This window comes from Aspergillus welwitschiae (assembly GCF_003344945.1).
Source record: "Aspergillus welwitschiae strain CBS 139.54b unplaced genomic scaffold BDQ94scaffold_54, whole genome shotgun sequence".
NCBI classification, from domain to species: domain Eukaryota; kingdom Fungi; phylum Ascomycota; class Eurotiomycetes; order Eurotiales; family Aspergillaceae; genus Aspergillus; species Aspergillus welwitschiae.
This window is the reverse complement of record NW_020798748.1, coordinates 49,148-76,989: the sequence shown is the minus strand read 5'-3', so window position 1 is coordinate 76,989 and position 27,842 is coordinate 49,148. Positions and strand designations below refer to the sequence as shown.

Genomic DNA, 27,842 nt, shown 5'->3' with positions numbered 1-27,842 from the left:
CGGGAAGCATACGTAGTGGTGTCTATCGCCGAGGTGGAAAAGCAATTTTTACTCTCTATTTAGATACAAGACGGGGCCGGGAAAGCTTGGTACCAACTATGTACCTCTAGATCATAACATCGAGTCTTTGTCGCCCAATTATTGCCTGCATAGCACTGACAAATATTCTCATCTTCATCAATCTTGGGGCGGATAAGAGTAATGCCATTCGTTGCGTTGCGTTGCAAGAGTGCCGACTCCCTAAACCCTCTGCAAGTGAGTATATGAACAGTTAGTGACTGCGCAGCTACATAGCCCAGCCTTTTTTTGTTTTTCTAATGTCTTAAGTCTATCATATTTTTTCGTTCTCAGTTTTTTTCTATCTGTATCCTGGCATGGGATAGGATGGATAGTTATAAACTCAAGCCTGCAGGTACACCTCACCTTGCATATGCCACTTACTACGTGGATATACCTGCGCGAGGCTGAATCTCAGATCCAGATCTAGTATGGACACATAATTCTAGAAGCCCATCACTATTTTTTCCACGGTAAAGTGCATAGTACATCTTCGCAAGTACTATATTTCCCTACTCAGGAGCCTGCCGGAACATTTTATGCCCAAGTCAACATCTTCAATAGCGGCGCTTCTAGGATACATTTGATTATCAGTAAGTACACATAACCAGCTTGAGCTCCCATGAGTTGTCGTGTATGCCATACGAGGCATGAGTGAGAAACTGTGTATGTCTGGGTATACAGTAAGTGCCGTGCCAAATGTAAGTATTTAGTTTTGGAATTTATGTCTTATGCATGAACGGGAAGCTACAGCATCTCCTCTGTAGGGAGTAAATACCATCAAAAATGCTAGCATATACTAGTACGGTACAGACTGCTCTTATCCTATACTTGTAGCAGCAGCCACGTATTATATACACTGCTTCATATCAGTTGGAAAAAACTCCTAGTGCTTGCCTGGTTTCCTGCAGGCCAACTGGGAGCTGGATAACAGGGGCCTGGACCACCATTACTGTACTTCTTGGTCAATGGCGTGCATTTGGAAAAGGCCATTGAGTCATATGGGGAGGCCATGAAGGCTTTCCCACTGGCATATTGATACTCTCTATTGTGTTTAGACTTGCGTTGTTAGCTGCAACTAAGTAAAATACCAAGGGAAGGTTAGACAAGCGGGCTTCGGCAGGACTGAAAACACCGATCGTCGTTGATATCACCTACCGGTTGAATTAGTCACATAAATGTGTTCAATTATCCATCCCTCGAATAATCTTAGTAGAACGGCCAAATATACAACATGCTAATCAAAATAGAATGATGGGAAGGCTGAGCAGCTGGCAGCATGTGTCGGGAGTAAGGTAAATGTATGTTTCCTTTTGCATGTGGTAACTTTACCGAGGTTCTGCATCTGAACTAGTGTGATCGGCAGGGTAGGTACATAGATAGCAGAAAGCCTCGGAGAAGCACCTCCAACTTTAGCCTGATTTTGTGACAGATCATTAGGATACATCAGATCCCGCACCTTCTACAGCCATTCTCCATCGGCCCCGCTTTAAAGCACAATGGGAGGAACCGAAGACGGACGGAAGTCTGTGCTGATTACAGGGTAGGTGTTTTACGTGATCATCATCATAATCATCCTTCCCTTGATTACCCGTTGACATGTTACTTATGCTGCCTAATTATGCAGATGCTCTCCTGGCGGTATTGGGAACTCTATGGCCCGTGAGTTCCATCGGAATGGCCTGCGTGTGTTCGCTACCGCCCGTGATGCAAAGACAATCGAAGATCTAGCGTCTATCGGAATTGAGACTTTGAGACTTACTGTGGACGACGAGGAAAGCGTCCGACGATGCTTCGCAGAAGTGAAAGGGAAGCTTGGGGAGAAAGGACTGGATTATCTTGTCAACAATGCGTAAGTAGTTATCTTTCAATCGGTAACGTATCATGAGCTGATATAGTCGCCAGTGGCCGGAGTACGTCTTATTTCTTGATGTTTTCGTCGACCCTTTCTTATGCATTACAGATTATACTGTGCCGGCTATGGAGGCAGAGCTCTCCGAAATCCGTGACACGTTCGAAACGAACTTTGTCGCGGTTGTACACATTTGCCAGACCTTCCTACCGCTACTCATGAAGGCTAAGGGAACTATTGTACAGATTGGTTCTGTTGCTGGGGTGGGTGTGCTCAGAGGAAAGCTTGAGGGGAAGCTACTTGTGCTGATATTGGTCCAGGTTGTTCCTTACGTATTCGGGTCCGTATACAACGCCTCAAAGGCTGCTGTGCACTCGTTTAGCGATGCCTTGCGCGTGGAACTAGCTCCGTTCGGGTATGTTACTTCAATAGCCCCCTCCGCCTGAAACCAATTGATTGACATGGGAATATCTAGTGTGCACGTCACTACCGTCATTACCGGGGGTGTGCAATCTCGCATCGCCCGTGTCAAGCGTACTCTGGTTCCCGGCTCAATCTATGCACCAATTGAGGACGAATATAACCGACGGGTGGTACATAGCCAGGCTGGGGCCATGCCAAACGAAGCGTACGCTCGCAGCGTGGTCACACAGGTCCTCTATGGATCTGCACCATGGCGCTGGATTTGGCCCTGGGCGCAAGGTCGGAAGAGCTGGATCTGGGAAGGTAACAGAAGCTGGTTGATCTGGCTGCTTATGGGGGGATGGGCTTGGAATGGCCTGTCTGGGAAGATTGTGACAAGGATGTTCAAACTCAACAGACTCAGAAGAGCGGCTGGAAAATGAAACAGGAGAGGACGGCATGATGGCCGGTAAATCTGGTTTACTGGACGGGGTTCTCGTCGATCCTTCGGGTCTTTCGTTCCAAATGTAATATTAGCTTTCCAAAACACGGCGTTCTTTGGTTAAGATGGTATCTTCTCTGCTTGAACCGGTTGTGTGACAATAGTAGATCGGTTTCTCCGACATTGCAGGGCAATAAGTGGTGCACGCCGACACTGTAAGACCGTTTAAACCATTTGCCGTATGCCCCCGGGCTGGGAGGAGAAGCCGGCGGATTCAGGGTTCGGGTTCGGGGCGAGGCGCCAGTAGAAGAACTAACTGCCCGAGAGCATAGTAACTGGGCCAAGATATCATGGTTTTAGCTGCTATATATTCCTCACTGATATTGCCTAACGGGTTCAGATCCATGCTGACCGGCCCAGATAGGCCATCGACGAGCTTCAGACCCGAAAGGGTCAAGCCTAGGATCAACCAGGCGAGAGATGGCTCCGTTCCGTGATATTCGCGTCGGGAACTGTGCTGCTTAATCATCCCGAGGCGCACGCTGGTTGGCCCGTCAGGTGACTGCCGATGGCTACTCCCAAGGCAATTATCATCCCGAGAAGCGCAGCCGCGAAAAAGAAAGCTGTTCTCCCATCAACACCCCAAATACCTCCCCCATCTTCTCCCGCATAACCTCACGTCGGAGGATTCTCTTGTTCTTGTCACTCCCCTCTCCCCGACAAGACTTTTTTGATACCTCTCCTCTCCTTTCATCTAAATATCTCAGTCACCATGTTCAAGCTTGCCCGCAGCAAACCGGTTACGGCAGCTTTGAGGGCTGCGACGGTAAGCATCCCTGGGCCCCGTTGCCCTTCACTCCTGTTAAATCTCCTAAAGGCGGATCGGCGTGCTAACATCACCGTTGTTGACAGGAGTCTTCCGTCCAGTCCCGTGTTGCTCAGCAACAGAGAAACCTGTCGATTCACGAATACCTGTCTGCGAACCTGCTCAAGTCGGTGCGTCGGGCATCCAAAAATCTCTTGTAAAACTTCGCCTTGCAACCTTCACTAATACGATACTACAGTATGGCATCGGCATGCCCAAGGGTGAAGTCGCCCGCTCCGCGGAGGAGGCTGAGGCCGTTGCCAAGTCCCTCGGTACGTTTTTGTGATCCGCCATCCAACCCCAAAGTTCGCGACGGCTACTAAGACGAGGACATTTAGGTAATGACGACATGGTCATCAAGGCCCAGGTTCTTGCTGGTGGTCGTGGTAAGGGTACTTTCGACAATGGCCTTAAGGGTGGTGTGCGCGTGATCTACTCGTGAGTGTGACCCGCGTTATTCCGAGTCTTCGCTTGCGCTGACATGTATAAAATTTTAGGCCTACCGAGGCCAAGATGTTCGCTAGCCAGATGATCGGACAGAAGCTCATCACCAAGCAGACTGGCGCTGCTGGTCGTCTTTGCAATTCTGTCTACATCTGTGAGCGCAAGTTTGCTCGCCGCGAGTTCTACCTTGCTGTCCTCATGGACCGCGCCTCTCAGAGCCCCGTCATTGTCGCCTCGTCGCAAGGTGGTATGGACATTGAGGCCGTCGCTAAGGAGAACCCTGAGGCCATCATCACCACTCCCATTGACATCAAGGTCGGTGTGACCGATGCCATTGCTCACAAGATCGTCACCGAGCTCGGCTTCTCCGAGCAGTGCGTCGAGGAGGCCAAGGACACCATCCAGAAGCTCTACAAGGTCTTCATGGAGAAGGATGCTACCCAGATTGAGATCAACCCTCTGTCTGAGACCTCCGACCACAAGGTCATGGCCATGGATGCCAAGCTTGGCTTCGATGACAACGCCGAATTCCGCCAGAAGGAGGTCTTCTCCTGGAGAGACACCACTCAGGAAGATGCCGATGAGGTCAAGGCCGCTGAGTAAGATCCTCCTGGTCCTTGCATCTATACAACGCTCGAAAGCATTCTAATCTACGGCATAGGCACGGTCTGAACTTCATCAAGCTTGACGGTGACATTGGATGCCTGGGTATGGATCCATCGAAATCGACTGATATGGTTTATGCTAACGGTCACCATAGTTAACGGTGCTGGTCTTGCCATGGCCACCATGGATATCATCAAGCTTAACGGCGGTGCCCCCGCCAACTTCCTCGATGTCGGTGGTGGTGCCACCCCTGCCGCCATCAAGTCCGCTTTCGAGCTCATCACCAGCGACCCCAAGGTGACTGCTATCTTCGTCAACATCTTCGGTGGTATCGTTCGCTGCGATGCTATCGCCCAGGGTTTGATCAACGTCGTGCAGGAGATGGGTCTGCGCACTCCCATCGTTGCCCGTCTGCAGGGTACCAACATGGAGCAGGCTCACAAGCTGGTATGTTCTTACCGTCTATGCGAACCAGCATAATGAAATCCACGCGAACACAAGTTAACTGACGTGAATTGCAGATCAACGAGTCTGGCCTCAAGATCTTCTCCATTGAGGATCTCCAGAGCGCTGCTGAGAAGTCTGTTCAGTTCTCCAAGGTCGTCAAGATGGCCCGCGAGATCGACGTTGGCGTTGAGTTCACTCTTGGTATCTAATCTCCGAGTCGGATTTGGATTTATAGATGCGTCACCTTGTCTACTGCTCCACTGTCTCTTGTACTCTTTCTATTTTCCTTTTTCTTTTTTCTTCTCTTACTTCCCTCTTGCTTTCCCCCACTCCCATGGCCAGGGATTCAGAAGGTTCACGTGTGTTCGATAGTGCGGCGAGATGCGGAGCAATAGGCCGACGGTTGGTGACCATAGGCTTCGTTGACGATGCTAACGCACTCCTGCTGCTTAGAACATGATCGGTCATAGGGGTTATCACAAACGAGTTGCTATAATGGTGAAATGAGACGGATTCAGGCGAAGAGAGCACGAGGGGTATCCTTATAGAGAGCATTTGATGGTCCTGTATATCGTCCATTTCTAGGTTCATTTTCTTATGTTAAATGTATTTTCCCTTTTCATGCCCACTTTTTGGTGTTGCCGGGTGATATTACCCTTCATGCTGCTAGAAGCGCCAGATCGACAGACTCTGGAGGTTGTGTGTCTTTAAACCGCCACACTTTCACATCGGTCTCGTGGACCAGGAGAACAAAGTCGCGATCGCCGTGGAGAGTGAACATGTTCGCATACGTATAGATGGCATTCGAGGCTTCTCGAGGCAACCCGAGACTCATGGATTCAGCCGGGCGATGAGGGATGCGGGAGGCTGGACTGGAGATCCAAATGGCCGGTTTCCCCCTATCACTCTTTACGTAGTAGAGAAGATCACTATCCAGCGCGGTCTTGCAAAAGGGAAAATAAGGTGTGCCTTCTTCCTGGGGCAGTGTGTGCACGTGAATCTGGTCCCGCTGCGGGTCATAGGAGACTACAAGAACATAGTGAAGGGTGGTCGTTGTCGTCGTCGCCGACCGCGTACTGGGTTGAGGCGGCGGGGTGCAGTTAAAGACGGCTAAGTTGTTTGTAGAGCTGTCTGATATGTCGGCAATAGTCCAGCCAGGCTGAATAGGGAACGGTAAATGTAATGTATAGGAGGGTAGTAGTGGACTGGTGGTGCGTCCGTGATCATCGAAGGTGTGTTTTACGACACGTAGTCTGTCCCAGGGCGAATGGTGGGGGTTCGTGGGATCATCTCCTCTTTCGAGGAGGAGAGTGGTCACACTGTTGGTGGTGGGTTGCAGGCCTATCAATGCCAGATGGGGTGCTATTTGGATGGTACGAGCAGTTCGCGAGCTCATGTCCCAGTAATAGATCTTGGACTCCTCGTCACCAGCTGCAGAATGGTTGATGAAACTCAGAGCAACCTTGAGACCAGTAACAACGAAGGCCCGAAAGCTGAAAGCGGGGATGCGAAACGAGGCGTGTTCTTCCGTTTCAAGGTTCCAGGCGTGGCAGTATCTAGACTCGGGATGAGCTGGGTGTCTAATGTGTTCCTTTCTCGACGCAGCCGTGACAAGTTGTGGTGGTGTGAGTATTATGTGTACTTACGCACGCGCGCTGATCGCAACCACCATGGAATCGGAGAGACGCAAATCCCAGAACGAATCTCGATTCTCCGTGCAAAAACGCTGGGTGGAGCGCTTGCAGAGATCGTGCACGACGACATGGGTGCCGTTATCTAGCCAAGCACACCTTCCATTGGCGTAATCCAAGCATTCAAGCTTCGAGCCATCTGTTGGGAAGAGGTTGGGGGCCTGGAGATTGCAAATGGGTAGGCCACGCTCCAGACGGATTCTATACTTGGCATACTGGGTGAAGTGATTAGTTAGGACATGTGCTGCTGCGCCCACATGCCCTGTGTATTGTTGGTATACAGCACCCTGGATCAGTTCCGAGGACAGTAGCTGGAGCCACTTTCTAGAGACCTGGTGGAATGTGGCTTGAACTCAGTCTCACGGGTTATAAGGGTGGCAGGTCATTTTTTTATTTCCAAGACCACGAAGGATTGGAACATACCCTTTGAAGGATAAAGAGGTCAGAAAGGTCAAGATACTGAGCGATTTGGACTGCGATTTCTGGAGGCAATTCCGCTAGAATATCTTTTTGAAAGGAGCGCTGGTTGATGCGCTTTTGTACATCGCGCCATTCATGGGGGTTCAGTAGGTCTAGAATGCGATGATACCTGTCGGGGGACTGCATGAGCTAAAAGCTAGCATCGGGGTTCTGTTTTGGGGGGGAGGAGGAAAAAGGAAGATCATGGATGGATGGATGGATGGTCATACGCATCATGTCGAGCTGAGTTCGTATTCAGATGGGTGAAGAGGGTGATGATTTGCTGTATAGGAGCGGCATCGGCGGCCATGGCTGACAGCCAGTCGACGCTATTATAAGACGAGGTCTCAAATTCTCAGCTACGAGGGGGGGAAGAAAGAAAGGTCGATAGATGGATAGTAGTATTTAGGATGGTTTGGATGGCCTGGTGGATGGTACTAAAAGGAAGGGGAAGAGCGATAGTTAAGGCGAGCCGTCCTGCAGGGTCTAGAGCTGCTCAGGCAGGCAGACACTCTTCCCATCTTCACTCTGAACGAAGACTTTGTAGCTACTTACTGAGATACTGGATACTTTTTTAGTGTATCGAGTATTAAGAGAAGAGGAAGGAATTTCCTGTCTGATCTGCTCACAGCTCTCCACTTTCTCGCATACTCATTACTTATTTCTTGAGAATTTGACAAAAGTACCCAGCTACAAGCACCAACAACCATTAGTGAGCGCGGTCACTGCATTCTTGATCCATCCACCAATAAATACTATGCAACTATGCGAAGACGACCTTAGATATTTTAGCCTCGTTCCCTTATTTTATTTTATTTTATTTTATTATTTATTTTCCTCTCCTTCTCCCCCTCCTCCTCCTCCTTCTTCTTACAGACTTTGGGAAGGCTTACGTCGATCGGAAAGTGACGAGGGGGGAAGAAGTTAAGCAAGCAGCAAGCGAGAAACAGGAAAAGCTGGGTCATCGATCTACGGCGCAGCCCCAGCAGGCTGATCGGAAGGCGAAAACCCAAAAGCAACTGAAGAAGGGAACAGAGGTTAGATTTTGGGGGTGGATGGACCAATGGAGAGCACGGCGATGCTTCGGGAAGCGGAGACACTTTTTATTTTTTTTGACTGGCGATGATCCTCAAGTTCAGTCTGGCCCAGACTCTTGGGGGCTCGTCGTTCGAGAATCATCAGCAGCCAGAATTGAATCCATTCCATCCCATCCCATCCTGCAATTTTACTACTACTACTAGTAGTACTACTACTACAACAACAACAAACTACTACTACTATTACTTCTATTACTACTAACTTGACAGAACTAGACTGGACTATTCAGTTACTCATTCATTCTTTCTCTTCTTCTTGTTATTCCTGCTCCTTTTCCCCCTCTCCACCTCCAGTATCTTCTTCTCCCAATCCATTTCTCATTTCTTATCTTCCAACACATCCACTTCTACTTTTACTACCACTTACTCACTTTTTGGGGGTGCTGCTGGTTGCTTGTTCTTGCGGGAATAAGAAAATCATAAAAAGAAAACTGGCAGCTTCCCTCATCTATTGATTCTTATACTTATTATCCTTCAATATTCTGTTTCTTTCGACTTCCCTATTATTATTCAACAATTTCCCCATCATTAATCTAACTAGTATATTATTTTTCTACGTTATTTTTGATTAATTGCATTATTCCCCTTCATAAATTTCTCTCACCCTGAAGAAACTCGGTCTTGGCCTACTTCTTTAAGGCTTGGAAAAGTAAAGGGCAGAAAAGGAATTAAGTACTTTTTTTTTAACTTTACGCAAATCCCGTCGTCTACTCTTTTCGTCTGTCTGTCTCTGCCTCGCCTTCTTTTCTCTCTCTTCTCTCCGTCTGCTGCGGCTCCCTCCTCGGCCGCCCCGTTCTTCATTCCTTTTCTTTTCCCTCCTCCTCCTCTTCTTTCTTTCCCCCCCTCCCTCCCTCCCTCCCTCTCCTCCTCTTGCTCCTGCTCCTCCTTCCCTCCCCTCCCCCCCCCTGGTTCCGCCGCGCGAGATGAGCGGTCTCGCCGATCCCCCGTCCAGAAGTCCGCTTATCCTCACTGCTATCGATGCGCCCGGCAAAACCCGCAAGATTCCTGTCCTTGCCTCCTCTGTTCCTCCCTCCAGCCAGTCCACCGGTGACCCCATGGAGGTTACTCCTCCTGCCTCGGGTGCCGCGCCCCCCATCCATAGCAGTCCCGATAGCGATCGGGCGGGCGCAAACAACACCACCGCCACCTCCAATGGCTCTACTGAACCTTCCAATGTGAATCACCATGCCGCTCCCACTCAAGCCATCGGTGCGGCTGCTGCTGCTCAGCAGCCCAAGGTCGTTCAGACGGCCTTTATCCACAAGCTCTACAAGTACGTCAGAGGCTGTTTGTCGTCCATTCTTGCGTCTTGTTACCTTTTTTTTTTTTCGAATTTCTCCCCGTTCCCCTTACCCTTCTCGGTAACGGACTCAAGCTGACAACCCTGATTAGTATGCTAGAAGATCCCAGTATTCAACACCTCATCTCATGGTCGAGTACGAATGATAGCTTCGTCATGTCCCCGACTTCCGAATTCTCCAAAGTCCTGGCGTTAGTCTTCCCCTATCGCAGACTATCGCGCGCTCTGCGGGAGCTAGCTGCTAACGAACAGCCTAGTCAATACTTCAAACACACCAACATTTCGTCCTTCGTCAGGCAGCTGAATATGTACGGATTTCATAAAGGTATGCGGGCTGAGACAGCAAATGCATTGCCCCGACCGTTATTGATATACATGGATCCCAGTGAGCGATGTATTCCACACCGGTTCGCCAGACTCCGCTCTGTGGGAGTTTAAACATGGGAATGGCAACTTCAAGCGCGGAGATCTCGTCGGTTTGCGAGAGATCAAGCGGCGCGCATCCCGTCATGCATTGATTCATCGCGACTCGTTTCCTGGTCACAAGGCCGCCGCCTCCCAGCCCGGCACCCCCGCTGAGCCAGTTCCCGATGTTACCGAGTCCCGCTTGATGAACCTGGAGCACTCCATGTATGACTTGCATGCTCGTTTAAGGAACGCCGAAGAAGGAAATGCGACCCTCAATGCGAGATGTCAATCCATGGCCGAGAGCTTAACCAGGTGTTACCACGTAAGTTGACAGGCCTCCAATGCGTTTGCGATGTTCTAGTGATTTCGTTTGCTGATTCTTCCCGTAATCCAGTGGACTCACTCCATCTCACGGTTCCTCCAAGGCATGATCCCCGATCGCGAGAGCCTTCTGTATCGAGACGGTGAGGACCATCCATCCTCTATTGATGGCCCCTAAATACATGATAAACTAACTTGGAGTAGTGGCAACCATGCAGGCGGAATTGGAGAAGCATCTTGAGGCTGTGCGGGCCCTGGAGCATCCTCCAGACCCGTACTTGGCCGTCCGACAACCTTACGTCACCGGCATTTCTGGCGATGCAGGTCCGCCGCTGTCGCCGCGCCAAATGCCCCCAGAAGAGAGTCGCCGCCCATCGATGCTGGACCCCTCGAGGGCCGGTATGATTCGACCCCCTGTTCCGCCTCATCTGGCCGTCTCTCCACGGCGATACGGGTCAATCGGCACCGGAAATTCTTCCCCTAGCTACAATCGTTCGCAAGTGCCAACGGTCGTCACTCCGCAGCAACCAATGCCTCATCCTCTTTCCTCCGTTTCCTCCCCGCCTGGGCCTAATCTTGCGCGTCGGCACACTTCGGCGGACATCAGACAGCATGGCTGGCCGCCAACGGGAGTGTCGCCGTTCCCTACCGCCCATCCACCGCCTCAGCCGGCGAACCCCTGGTCTCCGTCTCGACACCGCACTCCGACGTCAAGTGAACAGTCAGTCCGAGATGTGTTGGCCCAGTATGAAATGGGGGCGCCGCGGCGTCTGCAGGAAACTCGACACCCCACCCCCCCGTTGCACCCCGATCAGAACCCCCCGACCGACAACGGCTGGTCCTTAGGACCTAGATTTCCTCGACACGAATCGTCCTTGCCAGCAACTCGACGTTCTAGCATGGCCAGCAATGTTCATTCGCTCCTAAACCCGGCTGATACTGCGGAACGGCCGGACGAAGACCAACACGCCATGGCTGACGATCGAAAACGGAAGCGATTGGAATAAATCCAACTTCGTCATTTTTACTTGCTGCATTCATACCCTTGATCCGGGGATTCTCGCAGGAGCATTGCTTGGTGCTGATATTCGGGACCCGACCGGAATCGGAGCTGTAGATTTCTTGTTCTTCGGGGCGCACGTTTCTTTTTATATTTGGAAAGGGGTAAAGGAAAAGCATATCACCAGGAGAAACTCACGCTCAGCCCTTCATTTCTGGACTGGTACTGCATCTTGTGGAGTATTGCCCATCTGTACTTTCTGTGTTTAACTTCTTTTTGGGTGGGAACATCTACTGTACAATTGATACAACATACATGGATTCCAGCATGTTGGAACCCATGCTTACCGGGCATGGTTTGGATGGCACTAATTTGTTTTTCTATATTTCTTGGACAGCATTGCTTCTTGATGGTGGAGGCCCTTGCACAGACGACCGTTCTTGGGCTGCACCGCCTTCCTGTTGTTATATTATATACCCTGGGTTTGGGGTGGTGGTGCACGATATTGTGTGGGTATAGTAATTTAGATTTGCAGTGGACATAGTGATATTCGGCTGCAGGCGCACAATCATTTGAGTCTTTTGGATTTGATAACATTATCAGACGTATTCACGAACAAGTAAACACAGAGAACTAAATGGGTATATTCATTTCCAGGAGGTTATAGACATCTGATTATATCGTAGACTGGGCTCCGTTCAGGTGAGGCGAGAGGATGTAAAACGCTTGTTCACCTCTTCTTTCTCTTCTTCGATCGCTCGGCCAAGATCTCATCCAAGAAGCTCGTCGCCTTCTTTCTCCGACTAGCGGGCCGTGATGAAGCTCCCGGTTGCTTATCTGACTGATCGGCTTTGGCTTCACTGCCATCACCGACATTACTCGTCTGCTTTGACTCGCCAGATTCGCCTCCAATCGTCTCAGACTCCGACTGGGCTTGCGGTTCAGCCGCCTTGCGCTTTTTCGCAGGCATAGCTTTCTTCCTCCCTATCAGCGCCGTCCGTCCTTCTTCCTCGTCATCGTCATCCTCTTCTTCCGCTTTCGCCACCCCATTCTTAGCGGGATTTGTTGACACAGCCGCATCATTACCGCCTCCCTTCGCAGTGGAGGCCTTCTTCGCAGCCATAACCTTCTGGTAATTTCTCCCCAGGAGCTGTTTTCGTAACTTGTCATTCGAATCCAATTCGCTTCGATTCCAACTCCCGTCCGCGGCTTTAGTAGGGAGCGGTGCACCGACTCCTAATCTATACATTGAACCGATTGTTAGCTATATTCATCAATTGTTGTATTTCCGAGACCCTCCCCTCCTCCCCCCGGGAGGATATTCTAGAAGATAGCGCAGGCAGAAAAGAAAAACAAAAAAAAGTGTATCATACGTTTCCGGAACTGCCGTGAAAATCTCATCCTCTTCTCGCTGTAATTCCTCTTCGGTTTTCTTGCTGTTCGCTTGATCGTCTGCTGTCGGTGCAGGTAGCCATGAGGCAACGAGACGCTGGCTCCGGGCTAGCGCTACGTTGGCCTTATTGAGAATTATGTCTGTTTCTGATTTTGACGCCGACATTGTGTCTGCTTTGTATGTTTTATTGTTGCGGTGGTGGTTTGATGGCTCGATATGGATGGAACTTTTTGCGATAGCAAGGCGGGATTCGCTGGCAGAATTCTGGGCGGTGGAGTGCGGGACCGCTTGCTTGTGAGGGTTAGAGTAAGTTTTTGGTAGTATTGATTGAGACTGTTGTGAGGGGGAGATTTTGGTTGTCTGCTTGGAAGAATGATGCGATTGGGTGTATATTGTGATAGGAATCTCTCAATTGGGTTATTATAGTTCTGTAGTGTGAATGTTCACTCGCTTTGGGAGCATCACGTTTCCCCATCACTTCAAACATATATAATCACTGAGCAATGCTATGACGGTGCAACTTATATACAGTCTACATCTAAGAAAGTAGTAGTATGATCTATGTACAAACGTAGTCCAAACACCAAATAATCCACATCAATCATCACACAAGGGTATTCGAATTCCAGAAGAGAAAGGGTCACTAAGCAAGAAGAAATAGTTTGGACATCAATTCACGCCGATTCCTGTTGATGCCGTTGCTTCAGTTTCTTCTCCGTCTTCATAAACTCTCGAATCCCCACAGGGATGCTCGCAAACAAGTCATCGTCCGAAGTAGGCGCCGACCAATTGGTCTCACTGCCACCACCATCGTCATCCATGCTCATGCTGGCTGAGTTGACTTCCGCTCGTGGAGTATGTCGCATATCCGAGGCATTACTTTTGGTCGCACCCTTCGCCTTGGCTTGTTCAAGCCTGAAGGCCCAGTCCTCCAGCTCGTCTCGAAAATCGTCCCATACGCAGTGGACGCAGCCACTCATGCAGCAATTGTCGGGCTCTTCCGGTCGAGGAGGGATAGCCACCCCGTTTATGGTTTTCCACGTTGTATCCGGTGCGGAACCGGGATCGTAGCGTGAGGACCGGCCGGGACCAGCTAACCGAGTGCCGAAGACGATGGCCATCTTTTCCTGTGGTGTTTGCGCCTCTGGCTTGGGCTCTTCCGTCTTGGAATCGGTTGTTTCGTGGTGTCGGTAGGGTGAGCGGGTGGACAAAATATCATAATAATAGCCTGATAGTGGATGCGCTTGACGAGATTTCGAGTCACTCACATTACCCGCCTGTGTGTCTTGGACGGTGGCATATCTGCGGGTGCTGGAGCGGCGAATGAATGGAGTGACGGCACGTGGTCGGGTCAATCGAGATGCATCGGGTATGCGCGAACCGGAAAGACAGACATGACAACGCCTGAGGAGGGACGAGCGAATCGCCAGACAAGGAGCGTCCATGGTGAAGCTGGAGTCGTAACAGGAAGAAGATGAAGATCGGAAAGAGATGGCAGAAGAAGATGAGAAAGCGGCGGTTATGTCATAACCCCGAGTCTGCAAACAGTGCAAACCGGCAACGCAGTGGATGTTGTTGATGTTTGGAGATGCGCTGCCCACGGACGCTTCTCTATCCCCTCTGCGGAGGTTAACTGTTTTTCCGCATGGACGGCTGATCCGGTGCTTTGCCTTCACATCTTCACCAGCCGCTACATAAGCGACCCCGACCGCCCCATCATTGTCTCACCGCGTCGCAAATGAACGACCCCGCGCCGTCTCAGGATGACCCCCAGCAGCGCACCATTCAGCGAACATCCTACCAAGCTCCCACTAGAGCGAGCTTAGCCAGATCGCATCCCACCCTTTTGGAGACCGATAATAATAAATCTCCGGCAAGAAGTATGCAGAAACCGAACCAAGCCAGATCGAGAGCGCTCGGTCTACGAGACCGCAAGGCTCTGAGACCGTCTTTGACCTCGACTGCCAGCCCTCTGGGCTCCCTCAAGGGTAGCAAACAGTCGCCTGTATCGTCCCTTTCTGGCCGTCGCTCTAGCGGTCTGGCCGCTTTTGCTGCGCCTCCAAGGCGAGTCTCAACGAGGATCACGGCCTCCGATCTAATGTTCCGCTCTCCGTCTGCATCCCAACAGAGTACAGAAAAAGTACCACCACCTACCGATACCCCCGAAAATCAATTGGCGTCGGAACTGGACAGTGCAACCGGCGATATAGATGCGAATGAGGGATTACAACAACCGTCGTTCCAGGACATCCTTGACGAGCCGGATCTTCCACCGACGCCGACCCAGTTGGGCCTGGAACGGCCTCCCGGGCGACCAAAAGGACTCCTAAGCAGTAGCCCAAGCTCACAACCGGGAAAGTGGGGCAGACGAAGGAATACAGATGGTAGAGAACAAAGCCCGTCAAAACTAAGGAAAGTCGATTATGGCGAGGCAGGAGAATCCTCGGAATCCGGCTTGTTGGATCGGACTTCCTTACCGGAGGAGATCTTGATGAAGCGAAAATTGAAGAACAAGCTCGCTTCAGAACTGCAGCAATTGAGGAAGGATATCTCGGAATTGGAGACATGGTCGAAGGACCTGGCCCAAGACGATGCCAGTGAAGAGCGAGATTTGACTGGGTTGATGTGAGTTTCACGCTTGTTGCGCCATGAGCGACTTTTCACTAACCAGACAGCAGTACTTTGTTAGCAACATCATACCCTCCTCAATCGACCCCAACGGCCTCAGGCGAAACCTCCATATCGACTCTTATCTCTTCATTACTCCCCTTTTCCACCAAGGGACCCCCGAAACCCCCACCCGAGGCCCCTCCAGTGAACCCATTTGCGCTTGGAGAGCATGCGCAAACAGAAGCATATCTAACAGCTCTTGCGCCATTACAGCTTACGGCGTACTCCGAATCCATACCTAGCACCCCTGACCTTGTCTTGGAGAGGCACACTCTCCAGTTTTCCGCCCCGCTACCCTTTCCCTCCAACCGCTATAAAGTATTTGTAACCTGCGATGTCAACCCAGAAACGCAATCCCTGGTCTCCATATCATCTGCTTCACAGATGACCGAAGAAGATGCAAGGACGCCAGAAGATCTGCGGCGTTGGATAGACGCCAGGCTGGCCAATCCGTTGCTTAAGCTAGATGTCACAGGTCTGTGCTGGGGCATTAACCGATACTGGGAGGCTATGGTATCGCGGGCTGAGTTATGGTTACACATGGAGGAACAACATGCTGAACTAATCAGTGGTAATGCGAAACAGAACCATGAGACTAAAACAAAGAGCGCAAGCTCGCAACCCCTCGGCTTGTCGGAATTGCGTCAGATTCTACCGCACCTCGAGCGCACGTCTATGCTCTTCGAATCCAAGAACGGCTCACTCAAAGTCCTGGTATCATGCCAATTAACATTGGATGAGTGGACAAGTGAGCCACAACTAGCGCCAGGACTCAGCGTTTCTCTGTTATCCGAGTCTGATAGCGGCTCCAGACGCAAGGTGGACCAAGAATCCAAACGTCTGTTCCAATCAATCCTAAATCCAAACGAGAACAACCAAGCTGGAAGCAGCGGCAGCGGAGTCCCTGCTAGCGCAATTCTAAGAGCTACAGACTGCGTCTTGCGCGCTTTGCTCGGTACGAACTCGAAGAAATGAACACTCACTTCATTCATGATATCATCAAGTGTTAATTTATTTGGACTAAACGGATGTCAATGGCGTTTTCTTCGATCTGGATGGGCTGGGAAGCAATAAGGGTTTGTCGACGTCGGCGTCATCGGCGAATTTGTTCATCGGTCTTTGTCTGTTTCATATAATCCCGCAGGTTTATTTTCTTCTCATGTAATTTATACGCCCCTGACTTGGCATCCGATGCCCGGTCAAATCATTGGATATGGATTTTGTATGGCATTACCTATGTGTACCTGGGTGACTTTAGTTATAGAGGAAGTGTGCGAGATCTAAGCTATGGCAGCTGGCTGATCGTAGAAGCCGTGATAATAAGTCCTCCCAAGAATATGTAACCGTAAGATTATATGCAAAGATCTTATCAGACAAGCTAAGCTGCATGACAGTTATGCATATACCGTCCAAAAGGAAGTCAGAATTACGGACTAACATCTACAAAATATCGACGGGATCACATAATTATACTCCGTATATCATCGCGTTTGTACACTAGCTTGCTCCGTGCCTCTGCGTGCTTCAAGTTTACCGTATTCAAGTGGGTATTGTGAGGTGAACCCGAAGGCTGAGGCTCGGTTCCCGCGTCCTTCGGTAGATAGATCGAATGGGCAAAATCGTCCCGGAAGGAACATAAAGAAAAGACGACAAATAGGGTGGAGGGTCTTCACTTCATTCGCGTTAGGGGAGAGCTAGTAGCTTTCTCAGGACATGAAAATTTGGGACATTTGCATTTCGAGGGGGTTTCGGAGCTTTTTATGTTAAGGACAAAGGTGAAAACGGAAAATAGAGGAGCGACGCCATGCCACACAAGGTACTAATCCCCGACTTGAAAATTGACCCGATCATCATTAGCTGTGATTCAAGAAATCTATTTCTTAGCGGCAGACTCCTCCTCAGCCTTGGCCTTAGCACGCTTCTCCCGGATACCCTTGTAGCGGGCCTCGCTGCGGGCCTCACGCAGCCGGCGGTAAGCAGCCTCCTCGCCCTTGGGAAGGTCGTCACGCTTGACCTCGGTGACAGCCTCCTCGAGAGTGGCGTTCTTGATGGGGAGGGCACCACCGACACGGGTGGCGAAGCCCTCGGTCTTGCCCTCGGCGAAAGCAGCCTTGGCAGCGTTGACCTCCTCAGCGGAAGAGTCAAGCTTCTTGAACTGACCGCTCTTGCGGGGGAAGAGGATCAGGCGGGCCTTGTAGTCCTGGAGGCGAGCAACATTGGCGACGAGCGATTCCTTGGAGTAGTTGACACGGCGGTGGTCAACGGCGATACCGACGGTGCGAGCGAGCTTCTTGGGGATACCAGCTTCCTATAGTGCGAAAAAAAATAATCGTGTAAGCCTCCGTCCGTTTATTTGCATCCTGCCCAGTCGCCAGGGCTTTTTTTTCCAATCGCCATCACCCTTTCTTGTTTCTGGTGACATCGAATTGCACACAAGGGACGAAATTTACCTTCAGCTCAGCAAGGGTGAAACCACGGCCAGCACGGACACGGCGGTTGTACTTGACGGTAGGGCAGCGCACAACGGGGCGCAGCTGGTCAACCGGACGAGGAGCAACAGCGGCGGCCTTAGCGAGACGGGCCTCACGACGGCGGTGCTTGCGGCCAGGCTATTGAAGCAGAAAAAAACACATGTCAGTCCACCACGCACATAGGAAAAAATTTTCCCATCCCGTATTCTTTTCCAAAAGGCGAGTCGCTCGTTGTAGATAGGAATCGGTTGGGTAAAGGTTTTATTTTCGAAAGCGTACCTGGTCGAAGTGCACGCGCACACGACGCTGCCAGTCCTTGTGGAAGTCTGAAATCGAAACCCATCAGCCCATATTATTCCAGCCGGCCAGTTGTAACCCGATATATTAAACAATATCCACCATCGCATCCTTCCTCGAGCAGGTTCACTCACGCTGGTTGAGAATCTGGTTGTTGTGCTTGATCGCCTATATCCACCACGAGGTCCCAGGTCAGCATATTGGGTCTTTTGTGAAAAAATAGCGTCCGATCATCGAATTGACCATCTAGCGACGCCATTTGAGCAATATTGGATAGAATAACGCACCATTGTGACGGATGGGGATCAAGGCCGGGAGATTGTCGTCGTCGTCGTGGGTGGTTGCTGGTCGTATCTCAAAACTCCTCGTCTCACTATTAGGTGGAACTTTTTTTGGTGTGGCCAACCGCGCAGAGCCGCATCGCCTCGCTTAGCGAGCCCTACCCTGCTTACCCGTTTCGGAAGGTCACCCCCAGACTTTCTCCGTGGCAGAACGGCTTTAGGGATCTGGGACTGCCATCCAGACTCGACTAGAATGACTGGAGACTTATATTACATGTGTATATTCTTGGGGTTTTATTCTCATTGCCTTGTGGCAGGCTTACTGGCTGCTGGAGTGTTGCGACTCAGGCTGTGCTTGTACTCTTTGCGACCGACCGACCGCCTGTATTGTATTGTTCTTCCCTCGTACCGAGTTACTTCTAGGTAAGCTGGGTGCGGTACACCCTCGTTACATCGTTACACGCTGAGTAAGGTCCATGTGACTTGGCGGTTCAACGAGGGAGTCACTCTGCAAACTATCTACTTAGTATGTATGTGGATATCCAGAATATGCTGTTACTCGACCCATGGCAGAGCGCTTTGGCTCCTCTAATATGTCAGTCAACAAATATATTATTATTCAATCCTTGCAAATGTATGTCATTATGTCCAAAGCCGCCAACTATTCGTATCGAAGCCATCATCATAATGATAAAACCTAGAAAGAAATACTCCTGTGGTAAGTCCCAGAACCAGTTGTCAATAAGTCGTAGTACCCTTAGAAAAAAAAACACCCAGTGGCCCCCATCGGATTTTACAGTTCATCAAGATTCGTCATAGATCCCCAGGAAGGAAAGTAGTACATAAGAAACAACCCCAAGATCCAAGCAGCATCCCCTCTGTATAGCAAACATAGCATATCCAGCCACAACCAGCTTTGACCCGCAATAGTGATAGGCGACTAGGAGTCCTGGCGGTGAGGAAGCAGATACTAGTAGATAGCTAGAAGCCCGTTATACGTGATACACACGCTCCATGGTTGTGCACGGGTCATGCTTAATTATTCCAGGTGTCAATGCCGAGACCCACCCTTTCCTCCGCTTTCATTTTCTTCGAAGTCGCACCATCAAAACTCGCCTTGCGTTTAAGACCAATCGATGGGCGCTCAACACCTGACTTCCTCACTTGACCGAACAATTTGGTTTGCAGAAGTGTGCTGGACTTGGGTGCATTCGCTATGCCTCGGCTCTCACGGCGGTTGCTGAAAGCGTGGGAACGAAGCATGTTACTGGCAAGAGCACCAGCCTCTGACGCTGGGATGTCTTCCTCCGTCTCAGCTTCCTCGATGTCGGACGCCGATATCGTGCTGTCTCGATCACGGTGGCTGTCATGAGACTCCTTTCCCGGTGTGCTATATTGGTTCCCTCCAGGGGCCATTCGAGCACGGGACGGTGTCATGGGAACGGAGGGGAGTGTGTGGTTTCCACGCATCTGGCCATCATTATGCTGCTTATAAGTACGGCTCCTGTGTGGTGTGGATATGACACTCGGTGATCCTCGATTGAGAACACGGTCGGCAGCAAGGAGTTGCGCGAACGGGTCATGGCTATCGCTGCCGTTCACCTGGCGGCCATCGTGCTCCACATAGTGAGGTACAGGCCGCCTATGAGAAGCTTGTATTTCTCTCTGGGGGCTGGGCGACATCGGTCCATGTTCAATCATTTGAGAGAAATGCTTCCGATTGTCTCTGATACGCTCTTTCAGCAATTTATTTTCCTCCTCGAGAAGGTCTGACCTCTCCTTCTCTTGCTCAATTAGCTTTTTAGCCCGACGCAGCCGCCGATCGAGTGTGGCATTTACTCTTCCAAGCTCTTGATTGCGCTTGAGGGCAAGCTCTAATTCCACATTGGAAATCTGCTGCACTGCTTTGACCTCAGGTTGGCAATGACGACTGCGATACTCAGAGCTCTGGATGATCTCGACCTCTCTTCTAGCAAGTTGATGCTCTACCTCGGCACGCTTGATAGCTTCGTTACTAGTGAACGATAGCAAACTATTCTGTAGCTTGAAGTGCAGAGCTGACATGCGAGCCTCTTGGGCAACACTCAACAGGTCTTTAGCCATAGCCCGGAGCTTTGACTCATCGGCGGTATCAATATCATCGGCAGTGGGGAGGTTTTCTGAGGCGCCATAGGCAACACAGAGGGTCTTTTGGATATCGGGAGGAGAAGCTAGCAAGGAGCTTGAAGTAGATCTTGACCGTTGGCGCGGGGCCCCGGGAATTTGTGATGATGGCGGCGGCGTCATATCAGATGAAGGTAGCGAGGGTGATACAGATTTACTCTGGTCAGAATGTGATACCGGGATTCCAGCACCTACACTCAGGTCTGGTGATGCAGACAGACTTGCACGTTGCATGGGCGTTGCGGGGCCGGTGATCTCTGCAGGAGGGGCAAGGGGGCCTTGCGAGAGTTGAGAATCAGGATCTTGCGACATGACAGATAACAATATGTAGAAACAGGCAGGTGATACCCGTCGATAGGAAAAGTTTAACTAGTAATAGGTCAGCATTGGCTGCATCAATGCGTTGTATTGAACAGTTGTCGTGGGGCGGTCAGACGCATACCAGATCCGAAACACGATCGATCAAAAGTACGGCTAGTTTGATGAGCTCGCCAGGATGAAGTTGAGTGTTTGAGCCCGATTGCTGCTGCGTAGAGCCCCTGAGGAAAGGAGCGGAAATGGGTAGAGATGTGCTAGAACGAGCAAGATCACGATGCAATTGAGCATCGAATGCCACAGCTCAGATGTTCTCGAGTTGCTCTATGATGGATAGCTGGGTCGGTGCGCTTATCACTGATAGGGCCGTTGAGGCACGTTGGTTGGACCGAAGCAAGGCACTTAGTAGGCGATAAGGAGGCGGTAGCAAAGTATCCCGAGCGGAAGACGTAAGATAGGGAAGCGATAGAAGGCTGATGGAAGATGTTCCAGAGTGCAAGGGGAATTGGAGAGGGGTATTGCAGATGATAGAGATAGGTGAACAAGATGAAGGAAGTAAGGAGCGCGCCGGCGGAGGGACGGTTTGATGCCTTAAGGATGTTTGTTGCGGGCGATGCGCATTTCGGGGAGGCTGGGAAGTCGCTTGCGATGCTCAGCCTCGACCAACCACGACCAACCACCCGCTCCCACGTGAGTCCAGCCGCGCGCTAGTCCTTCACCATGCCTGATCCAGCTAGCGTCCAGATCCGCGACGCTCAGCAAAAGGTAAACACAAGCCGAACCCCATGGGCCAGAGCTATCGTCACTCGGGCAACCGATCGTAGGATTCATCTTGATCCTGAATCTGTATCAAGATAGATCTCCTTTCGGTAGGTTAATGGTTTACGTTTCATTGGCCGCGGCGAACATACTTTGTCGATAGTTTTACCAAGTGTGTACCATCACATTCCTCCCATCTCATATACCGTGTACTCAGCAGAGAACATTAACATGGGGCTGTAAATTGTACGCTACGTATTCAGTCTTTGCGTTTTCTAGCTCTCTTGGTTTATAGTGGAACGGCATGATTTCAGAAACGACCATCTTATCTACTAGAGTAGCCAGGCTCGACATATAAGTATTAGGGCTTAATTTTTGAGGGTTCGAATCGGGAAAGGATGGGCAGAAGCCGGGAGAGTGTCACTATTGAAGTTGTATGCCTGAGAGATCGGGAGACGACGCCAGAATATGTCAGTATGACTATCTCTGTTGACGAGGTAAATTGGGCCGGAGATTTGGTTCATCCATAAGATTAATACGAAGCCATTGGAACAGTAGGGTCTAGACTTGCAGACACCAGACATTCCACGTGAGTTACTTTTATGAAGTATGCCTCTAATAAGTGTGGGTTTGAGGTAAATGCCAACGCTGCCACGAGGAAACGTAGTACAGATTGAGAATGCCACTATCTACATTCTACATGGGAGACCCAGACTTTTGGTACTAGGTGAAGGTCTAAACAGAGGTTTATTCGCAACCATAGCGTATGGGACGCGGAGCCACTAGTACTACCGTGTACTAAGGTAAGGCTCCAAGATTGACCATGACATACTGCTGGTTTCTTGCTAGTGACAGGTTCGTTTAGCGACAGGCTGAAGAAGCAGTGTCCCACTATCTATTTATGGAGACTGTCCTCATGGATGATAATATCAGCGACTTGTCACATCGGAAGGCATCGTACTCACTTGTAGCCCATACAAGCTGCACCATAGAACCGCTATTGTTCGGTACACGACTAGTACATGCAAGCTTTTCTTCAAGCTGAAGGAACCAAGCATAAAACCCCCTCCTGGGTCTCCTCCAGTTCCATCGGGACGATCACGCCGATGTGGGGAGCGGATCAGGTATGTGGCGGCCTCAGGCAGCAGCACATGCGGCGATTCCCCCTCGTGGGAAGTTGTAAACAATAATCCATTCCCACCTCGAATCCCTGAGAGCAGCGCACCAGCAAGAACCATCGCTATTGCGTTCGCGCCTCGCACCGTTCCGGTCTTGTTACTCTTGCGTCCCGCCGCTATTTACAATCATCATGTCTCACTGCCTGTGACCGAATTCCACCAACTATAAATCTCTCTCCATCCGATCCGCATTACCACCCATACCTGGCACTTTCGTCCACAAGTGCTTAACCTCCATTTACAACCGACGGAAAGATGGATAACCCACAGAAGACCCCCAGCCGACCGAGTGGTATTCCTCGCTTGGCCTCCAGATTACCTCTACCGACGTCTGCCGCCAGTAAACCCCTGCGTCCCTCCCCCTCACGCGAGAAGCTACAAACCGACCCGGGTCTCCACGCCAGCCGGTTGAGCAGACCTTCTCAAGAGCCGGTGTTCAAAAAGCCCTTACCGAAGTATACGGTGCCGAAGAAGTCCTTAGGTACCCAGCGTCAAGAAAGAGAGACTTCTCAGACAAAGACAAGCGATACGGGGATAACAGAACCCGAAGGGGCACTGAACAACAAATCCCTATATCTGGAGGCCGACAATGTACCAGCCCATGATGCAGAGTTTCGAGGTCGCACACGACCATCGCTCTCTGAGCGAACAATTGAGACTCTTTCCCAGATCCCCCCTTCGCCTAGACCTCAGAGCAGACAATCTAGTAGTTTCTTCGGCGCAACTAGTCCCATGCGCTCGCCGTCTCGTCCGCCGTCTGCAATGACAAGCTATTCAAGGTCGCCGTCAAGATCATCTTCTCGTCAACCCAGTGGAAGCGACTATCTTTCTCGCCCGCCTTCGTCCATGCGCCTTCCATCGAGGAGTGGTCCATCGTTTTCTGCGAACAGTGCAACATCCGATCAAAGCTCCATTCCAAATACAGATAGTCCATCGAAATTGAAACCGCCCTCTACTAGGATCACACCCTTCGCCCGGAAAAATGACGTGACATCGTCATCCAATCCTCGTCATGCACCTACCAGGGTGTCTACAAGGCCCACAGAACCGACTGTAGATGCTCCGCAGCAACGCCTCGAAGTGAGGAAAACCCGGAAGGTCCAGCAGGGTCTCTCGGGCCAGAAGCCATCCTTGATGGGTTCACGGTCGCCATCGGCAAAATCCACTTCATCAGATCTTACTCCGGAACAGCAGACTGAGATGGAAACTCGAAAGGTCTCGAAATCGTCTAGCGCTTTGAGGGAAAGTATCGCGAAGGCGAAGGCCGCGCGGAAGGCTGAGGCTCAGAAAACCACGGAGTCAACAACTGCTGCCGGTGGATTCAATTTCGATACGGACGATCCATTCAACCAAGGTCCTAAGGATCCAAACCATGGACTTCTGCGGAAGCGCATTGATGCAGGTCGAACTTCTGGTCACTTGAATATCGCGGCTATGTCTCTTAAAGAACTGCCCAAAGAAGTCATGACGATGTACGATTTCGATTCCAACTCCACCACCGATTGGTATGAGAGTGTGGATCTTGTTAAACTTATCGCTGCGGATAACGAGTTCACGGAGCTCCCCGATGACGCTTTCCCCGATATCGATGCACACGAGCTAGACCCAGAGGTTGACGAAAGAGGAAATCAATTTGGCGGGCTTGAGCTTCTAGATCTTCATGGCAATATCTTACAATCGCTACCAGTAGGCCTCAGAAGGCTGGAGCGGCTGCACACTCTGAATCTATCAAACAACAACCTCAATATGGACGACATAAATGTTGTTATGGAACTAGAAACTCTCAGGGATCTGAGACTCGCTAAGAACAAGCTTCAAGGAGGCCTTACCCCGGATATCGGACGCCTCAGCAACCTGGAAGTACTGGACTTGCACGAGAACTCCTTGACAGAGCTTCCCAGAGAGCTTGCAAAACTGGCCTCCCTCCGAGTCTTAAACGTGGGCAATAACCAATTAAGCGCATTAGCATTCGAGGAATTGTACATGCTCCCGCTTAAGGAGCTCCACGCACCGAGGAACAAGTTGAAGGGAACTCTTTTGCCAGCTTCTGTGCAAAAGTTCGAGACACTACAGATCTTGGACGTAGCTAGCAACGCCTTGGTGAGGCTCTCGGAGAACGAAGGCCTCGAACTTCCCAATCTGCAGAGTCTAGCAATCAATATGAACCGCATTCAATCTCTACCCGATGTTTCATCGTGGCAAGCTCTCTTGACCCTGTTAGCGGAAGACAACAGTTTATCAGATCTTCCTCACGGATTAACTGGCCTGAAGAATATCAGGAATGTTGACTTCACTGGTAACGATATTTCCAAGCTGGACGAGAAGATTGGCCTAATGGAGAGTCTCGTCAACTTCCGCATAGCCAATAATCCCCTGCGGGAACGCAAGTTTCTGAGCATGAACACGGAGGACCTGAAGCGCGATTTGCGTCACCGATACGAACCGGAACCGCAAGATACAGACGATGAAGGCTCTGTTGCGACTCAGTTTACGTTGGCGCCAGAAACACCGGTCCAGACGGCCTCCTGGCAAATCAAGTCTGGTGGTGTCCTCGACAGGTCCTACACCGATCTGCGGGAGGTAGAAGTACAGGAGTTGGAACGCATCGATTTCCACGAAGTCCGATGCCTCCAATTACAACACAACGAGCTAGAATGCTTTCCTGTTCCGGCTCTCAGCATGCTCGCATCTAACCTAGCTGATCTGGATCTTTCAAATAACCCGCTAAATAGCGGATCTCTCTTCTCAGGACCCGTTACCCTCCCCAGTCTTCAGAATCTCACCATTACCGCTGCCGGCTTGACTACACTTGAGCCGCTACTAAGTAATCTTACTGCGCCAGGCCTCACCTACCTTGATGTTTCATCCAACCGTCTCTCCGGATCCCTTCCGGCCGTGCGCCGGAGCTACCCGAACCTGACAACATTATTGGCTTCTGATAACCGAATCAGCAATCTCGAATTTGAAGCTGTGCAAGGTCTACAGGTTCTAGACGTAGGGAACAACGATATTGGCGTTCTGCCACCGAAGCTCGGCCTTTTGAGGACCGAAGGTTCTAGCAAGAATTGGGGCAACGGCTCACCCCTGCGACGCTTCGAAGTAGCAGGGAATAGTTTTCGGGTTCCCCGCTGGCAGGTGGTAGCCAAGGGGACCGATGCGGTCCTCGAATGGCTCAAAGATCGTATCCCTGAAGAAGAACTTCGTGAGTGGGAAACGGGCGACGAGTCAAATGACGAGTAAATTTGCCGTGTAATGTGGGGAAAGGTACGACTAAGATCGAGGCAACCTGCCCGGGAGGACACTTGATTTCGGCTTCTTAACCTATGTATATTGTACCATCTAAAGCGCACATACATGCAAAGCATTGGTATCATATATCTCGCATCCTAACTGTGACTATGTACTCTGCCGGGAAAATCTCACTACTGCTACATGGACATGTAACTCGAGACATATCCCGAAAACTTAGTATGAAAGGTGTTGCGAACGCCTATTCACTGTGTCGCATCAATAACAGACTTGCTAACTTGGTCCATGACCTTCAGCCAAGTCCTGGCCCAAGTGGTGAACTTGTCCTCCTTCTCCTGAGGCGCATCGGCAGAATCAGTCACATCCAAGGGAAGACTAGCAAGATTGACAGCCTTGACGGCGCAGTCCTTTGTCATGCGCATGTATTGGAGGGATTTCTCCGTATTCGCCTCGTACAACGCGCCGGCTACCTCGTCAACATGGCCAGGGATCTGCTGCAGGTATTTCATCAAGGATTCCAGCTTGCCGACGAGTGATGGCGAATCAGAAGTTTTCTTTAGTCGGTTCGCCGAGATGGTGGGGTATATCTGCGAGACTGGTTTCAGGATCCGGAGGGCCGACTTTTTCTGCTCTTGAAGAGCAGCCGTATCTTCATCATCATCATCGTCTTCATCCTCCTCGTCATCCTCATCGGCCTTGCCCTTCCCGTCATCGCTCAGAAGGTCATCGAAGAAATCATCGCCCTCCTCATTGGGGTCCCATTCCTCAATCTCCTGGACTGCATCCCGTACAAGATCTCTCCATTCTTCCACACGTCGGACCACAAACCCAACCACACCCTTCGCTGCAATATCAATCAGGACGTCGCAGGAGTCCCACAAGCGTCCAGCCGCCACCGTGACCACGTCCTTCTCCGACTGCGACAAGCCGGCTTCTTTCTTCTGAGCATCTTCCGCCTTTTTCGCAACCGTCTGGACCTCCTGGAGTAGTGCTGTCGTTTCCTTTAGTGCTGTTTGGGTCAGAACATGCACTTCGGATTGGAACGCCTTCGTGTGATGGGCCGGGGTGACGAGGAGTGCTGCGGCGACCAGAGAGGGCAGCACGGACTCATTCAAGGCGTTAATGACACTTGTGACAGCAGAAGGGGTAAAGGGGGAAGTAATCGTGAGGAGCGAGAGCTTGGTGACTTGCGATTTCAGGGTTGTCGACGCGGCGGAGAGGAGGGGTAACGCATCTTTTCCGGAAAGATCGGTGGAGGAGGAAATATCGCTGGATGGGGAAGCAATGGCACCCTGGAATTGTTCCAGGAGCGTCAAGCTGGTCGTCAGGGTGGACTGAAGTTTCTCGGACATTTTGAGGTGATTGCGCTGTTCGGGTTAGGGCGGTTTGTTGACTAACTTTCTTGAAAGGAAAGCGATGCGGATGGACTGGACGAGCGGAGAAAATTGTTGTTGCTGCGGGGCGCCTTCAACTTTCCTTCTGATTAGGGTTCTGCGGGGTCACCTGCGGCTGGTTGATTTGCCCGCGGATGTACCTTGTTAGTCGTTGGATTGACTTCTCTAGTTTGAGATACAACTGCAATTATGCTTGCTGGCAGTTTTGAATTTGAGCGTTATACTAGTAGCAGTATTAAGATGGTTGCATAGGTGGATTCTTAGTACTAAGTATTCACACT

The 27,842-nt window shown here is 50.7% G+C and overlaps 11 protein-coding genes across 11 annotated transcripts; 5 read left to right on the top strand and 6 right to left on the bottom strand.

Moving 5' to 3' along the window:
- Positions 1 to 1,477: 1,477 nt before the first annotated feature.
- Positions 1,478 to 3,326, top strand: BDQ94DRAFT_153368 (SDR family oxidoreductase). Its single transcript, XM_026768136.1, has 6 exons — positions 1,478 to 1,600; positions 1,685 to 1,909; positions 1,963 to 1,970; positions 2,021 to 2,172; positions 2,230 to 2,324; positions 2,385 to 3,326. The coding sequence occupies exons 1-6, from the start codon at positions 1,557 to 1,559 to the stop codon at positions 2,752 to 2,754; spliced, it is 894 nt and encodes a 297-aa protein (XP_026620719.1). The 5' UTR covers positions 1,478 to 1,556; the 3' UTR covers positions 2,755 to 3,326.
- On the bottom strand, positions 2,892 to 3,326 carry BDQ94DRAFT_110088 (uncharacterized protein). The gene has a single exon (XM_026763543.1). The coding sequence runs from the start codon at positions 3,280 to 3,282 to the stop codon at positions 3,028 to 3,030; it is 255 nt and encodes an 84-aa protein (XP_026620720.1). The 5' UTR covers positions 3,283 to 3,326; the 3' UTR covers positions 2,892 to 3,027.
- A 57-nt stretch (positions 3,327 to 3,383) lies between these two features.
- Positions 3,384 to 5,764, top strand: BDQ94DRAFT_153363 (succinate--CoA ligase (GDP-forming) subunit beta). The gene is made up of 8 exons (XM_026768135.1): positions 3,384 to 3,579; positions 3,666 to 3,749; positions 3,818 to 3,890; positions 3,957 to 4,056; positions 4,116 to 4,661; positions 4,724 to 4,770; positions 4,823 to 5,115; positions 5,190 to 5,764. The coding sequence occupies exons 1-8, from the start codon at positions 3,526 to 3,528 to the stop codon at positions 5,322 to 5,324; spliced, it is 1,332 nt and encodes a 443-aa protein (XP_026620718.1). The 5' UTR covers positions 3,384 to 3,525; the 3' UTR covers positions 5,325 to 5,764.
- BDQ94DRAFT_184360 (F-box domain protein) lies at positions 5,674 to 7,575 on the bottom strand (the record flags this gene model as incomplete). Its single annotated transcript, XM_026774633.1, has 4 exons — positions 5,674 to 6,695; positions 6,762 to 7,117; positions 7,230 to 7,395; positions 7,496 to 7,575. 4 exons carry the CDS (start codon positions 7,573 to 7,575, stop codon positions 5,774 to 5,776), a joined length of 1,524 nt encoding a protein of 507 aa, XP_026620717.1. The 3' UTR covers positions 5,674 to 5,773.
- Positions 7,576 to 9,270: 1,695 nt separating this feature from the next.
- Positions 9,271 to 12,020, top strand: BDQ94DRAFT_153358 (HSF-type DNA-binding domain protein). The gene is made up of 6 exons (XM_026768134.1): positions 9,271 to 9,635; positions 9,755 to 9,853; positions 9,920 to 9,987; positions 10,049 to 10,392; positions 10,465 to 10,534; positions 10,596 to 12,020. The coding sequence occupies exons 1-6, from the start codon at positions 9,286 to 9,288 to the stop codon at positions 11,396 to 11,398; spliced, it is 1,734 nt and encodes a 577-aa protein (XP_026620716.1). The 5' UTR covers positions 9,271 to 9,285; the 3' UTR covers positions 11,399 to 12,020.
- Positions 12,016 to 12,970, bottom strand: BDQ94DRAFT_153357 (DUF3245 domain-containing protein). The gene is made up of 2 exons (XM_026768133.1): positions 12,765 to 12,970; positions 12,016 to 12,632 (listed from the first exon to the last, which is right to left on the bottom strand). Exons 1-2 carry the CDS (start codon positions 12,947 to 12,949, stop codon positions 12,122 to 12,124), a joined length of 696 nt encoding a protein of 231 aa, XP_026620715.1. The 5' UTR covers positions 12,950 to 12,970; the 3' UTR covers positions 12,016 to 12,121.
- Positions 12,971 to 13,106: 136 nt separating this feature from the next.
- On the bottom strand, positions 13,107 to 14,247 carry BDQ94DRAFT_153356 (oxidoreductase-like domain-containing protein). Its single transcript, XM_026768132.1, has one exon. The coding sequence runs from the start codon at positions 14,227 to 14,229 to the stop codon at positions 13,459 to 13,461; it is 771 nt and encodes a 256-aa protein (XP_026620714.1). The 5' UTR covers positions 14,230 to 14,247; the 3' UTR covers positions 13,107 to 13,458.
- A 164-nt stretch (positions 14,248 to 14,411) lies between these two features.
- Positions 14,412 to 16,568, top strand: BDQ94DRAFT_184357 (uncharacterized protein). The gene is made up of 2 exons (XM_026774632.1): positions 14,412 to 15,409; positions 15,463 to 16,568. Exons 1-2 carry the CDS (start codon positions 14,523 to 14,525, stop codon positions 16,427 to 16,429), a joined length of 1,854 nt encoding a protein of 617 aa, XP_026620713.1. The 5' UTR covers positions 14,412 to 14,522; the 3' UTR covers positions 16,430 to 16,568.
- A 759-nt stretch (positions 16,569 to 17,327) lies between these two features.
- BDQ94DRAFT_163387 (60S ribosomal eL13 domain-containing protein) lies at positions 17,328 to 20,978 on the bottom strand (the record flags this gene model as incomplete). Its single annotated transcript, XM_026769728.1, has 5 exons — positions 17,328 to 17,762; positions 17,905 to 18,063; positions 18,205 to 18,251; positions 18,357 to 18,390; positions 19,572 to 20,978. The coding sequence occupies 5 exons, from the start codon at positions 20,976 to 20,978 to the stop codon at positions 17,328 to 17,330; spliced, it is 2,082 nt and encodes a 693-aa protein (XP_026620712.1).
- Positions 20,979 to 23,173: 2,195 nt separating this feature from the next.
- On the top strand, positions 23,174 to 26,285 carry BDQ94DRAFT_184353 (uncharacterized protein; the record flags this gene model as incomplete). The annotated part of the gene is made up of 1 exon (XM_026774631.1): positions 23,174 to 26,285. The coding sequence occupies one exon, from the start codon at positions 23,174 to 23,176 to the stop codon at positions 26,156 to 26,158; it is 2,985 nt and encodes a 994-aa protein (XP_026620711.1). The 3' UTR covers positions 26,159 to 26,285.
- BDQ94DRAFT_153345 (uncharacterized protein) lies at positions 26,278 to 27,629 on the bottom strand. The gene has a single exon (XM_026768131.1). It carries the CDS (start codon positions 27,517 to 27,519, stop codon positions 26,413 to 26,415), a length of 1,107 nt encoding a protein of 368 aa, XP_026620710.1. The 5' UTR covers positions 27,520 to 27,629; the 3' UTR covers positions 26,278 to 26,412.
- Between the last annotated feature and the right edge of the window lie 213 nt (positions 27,630 to 27,842).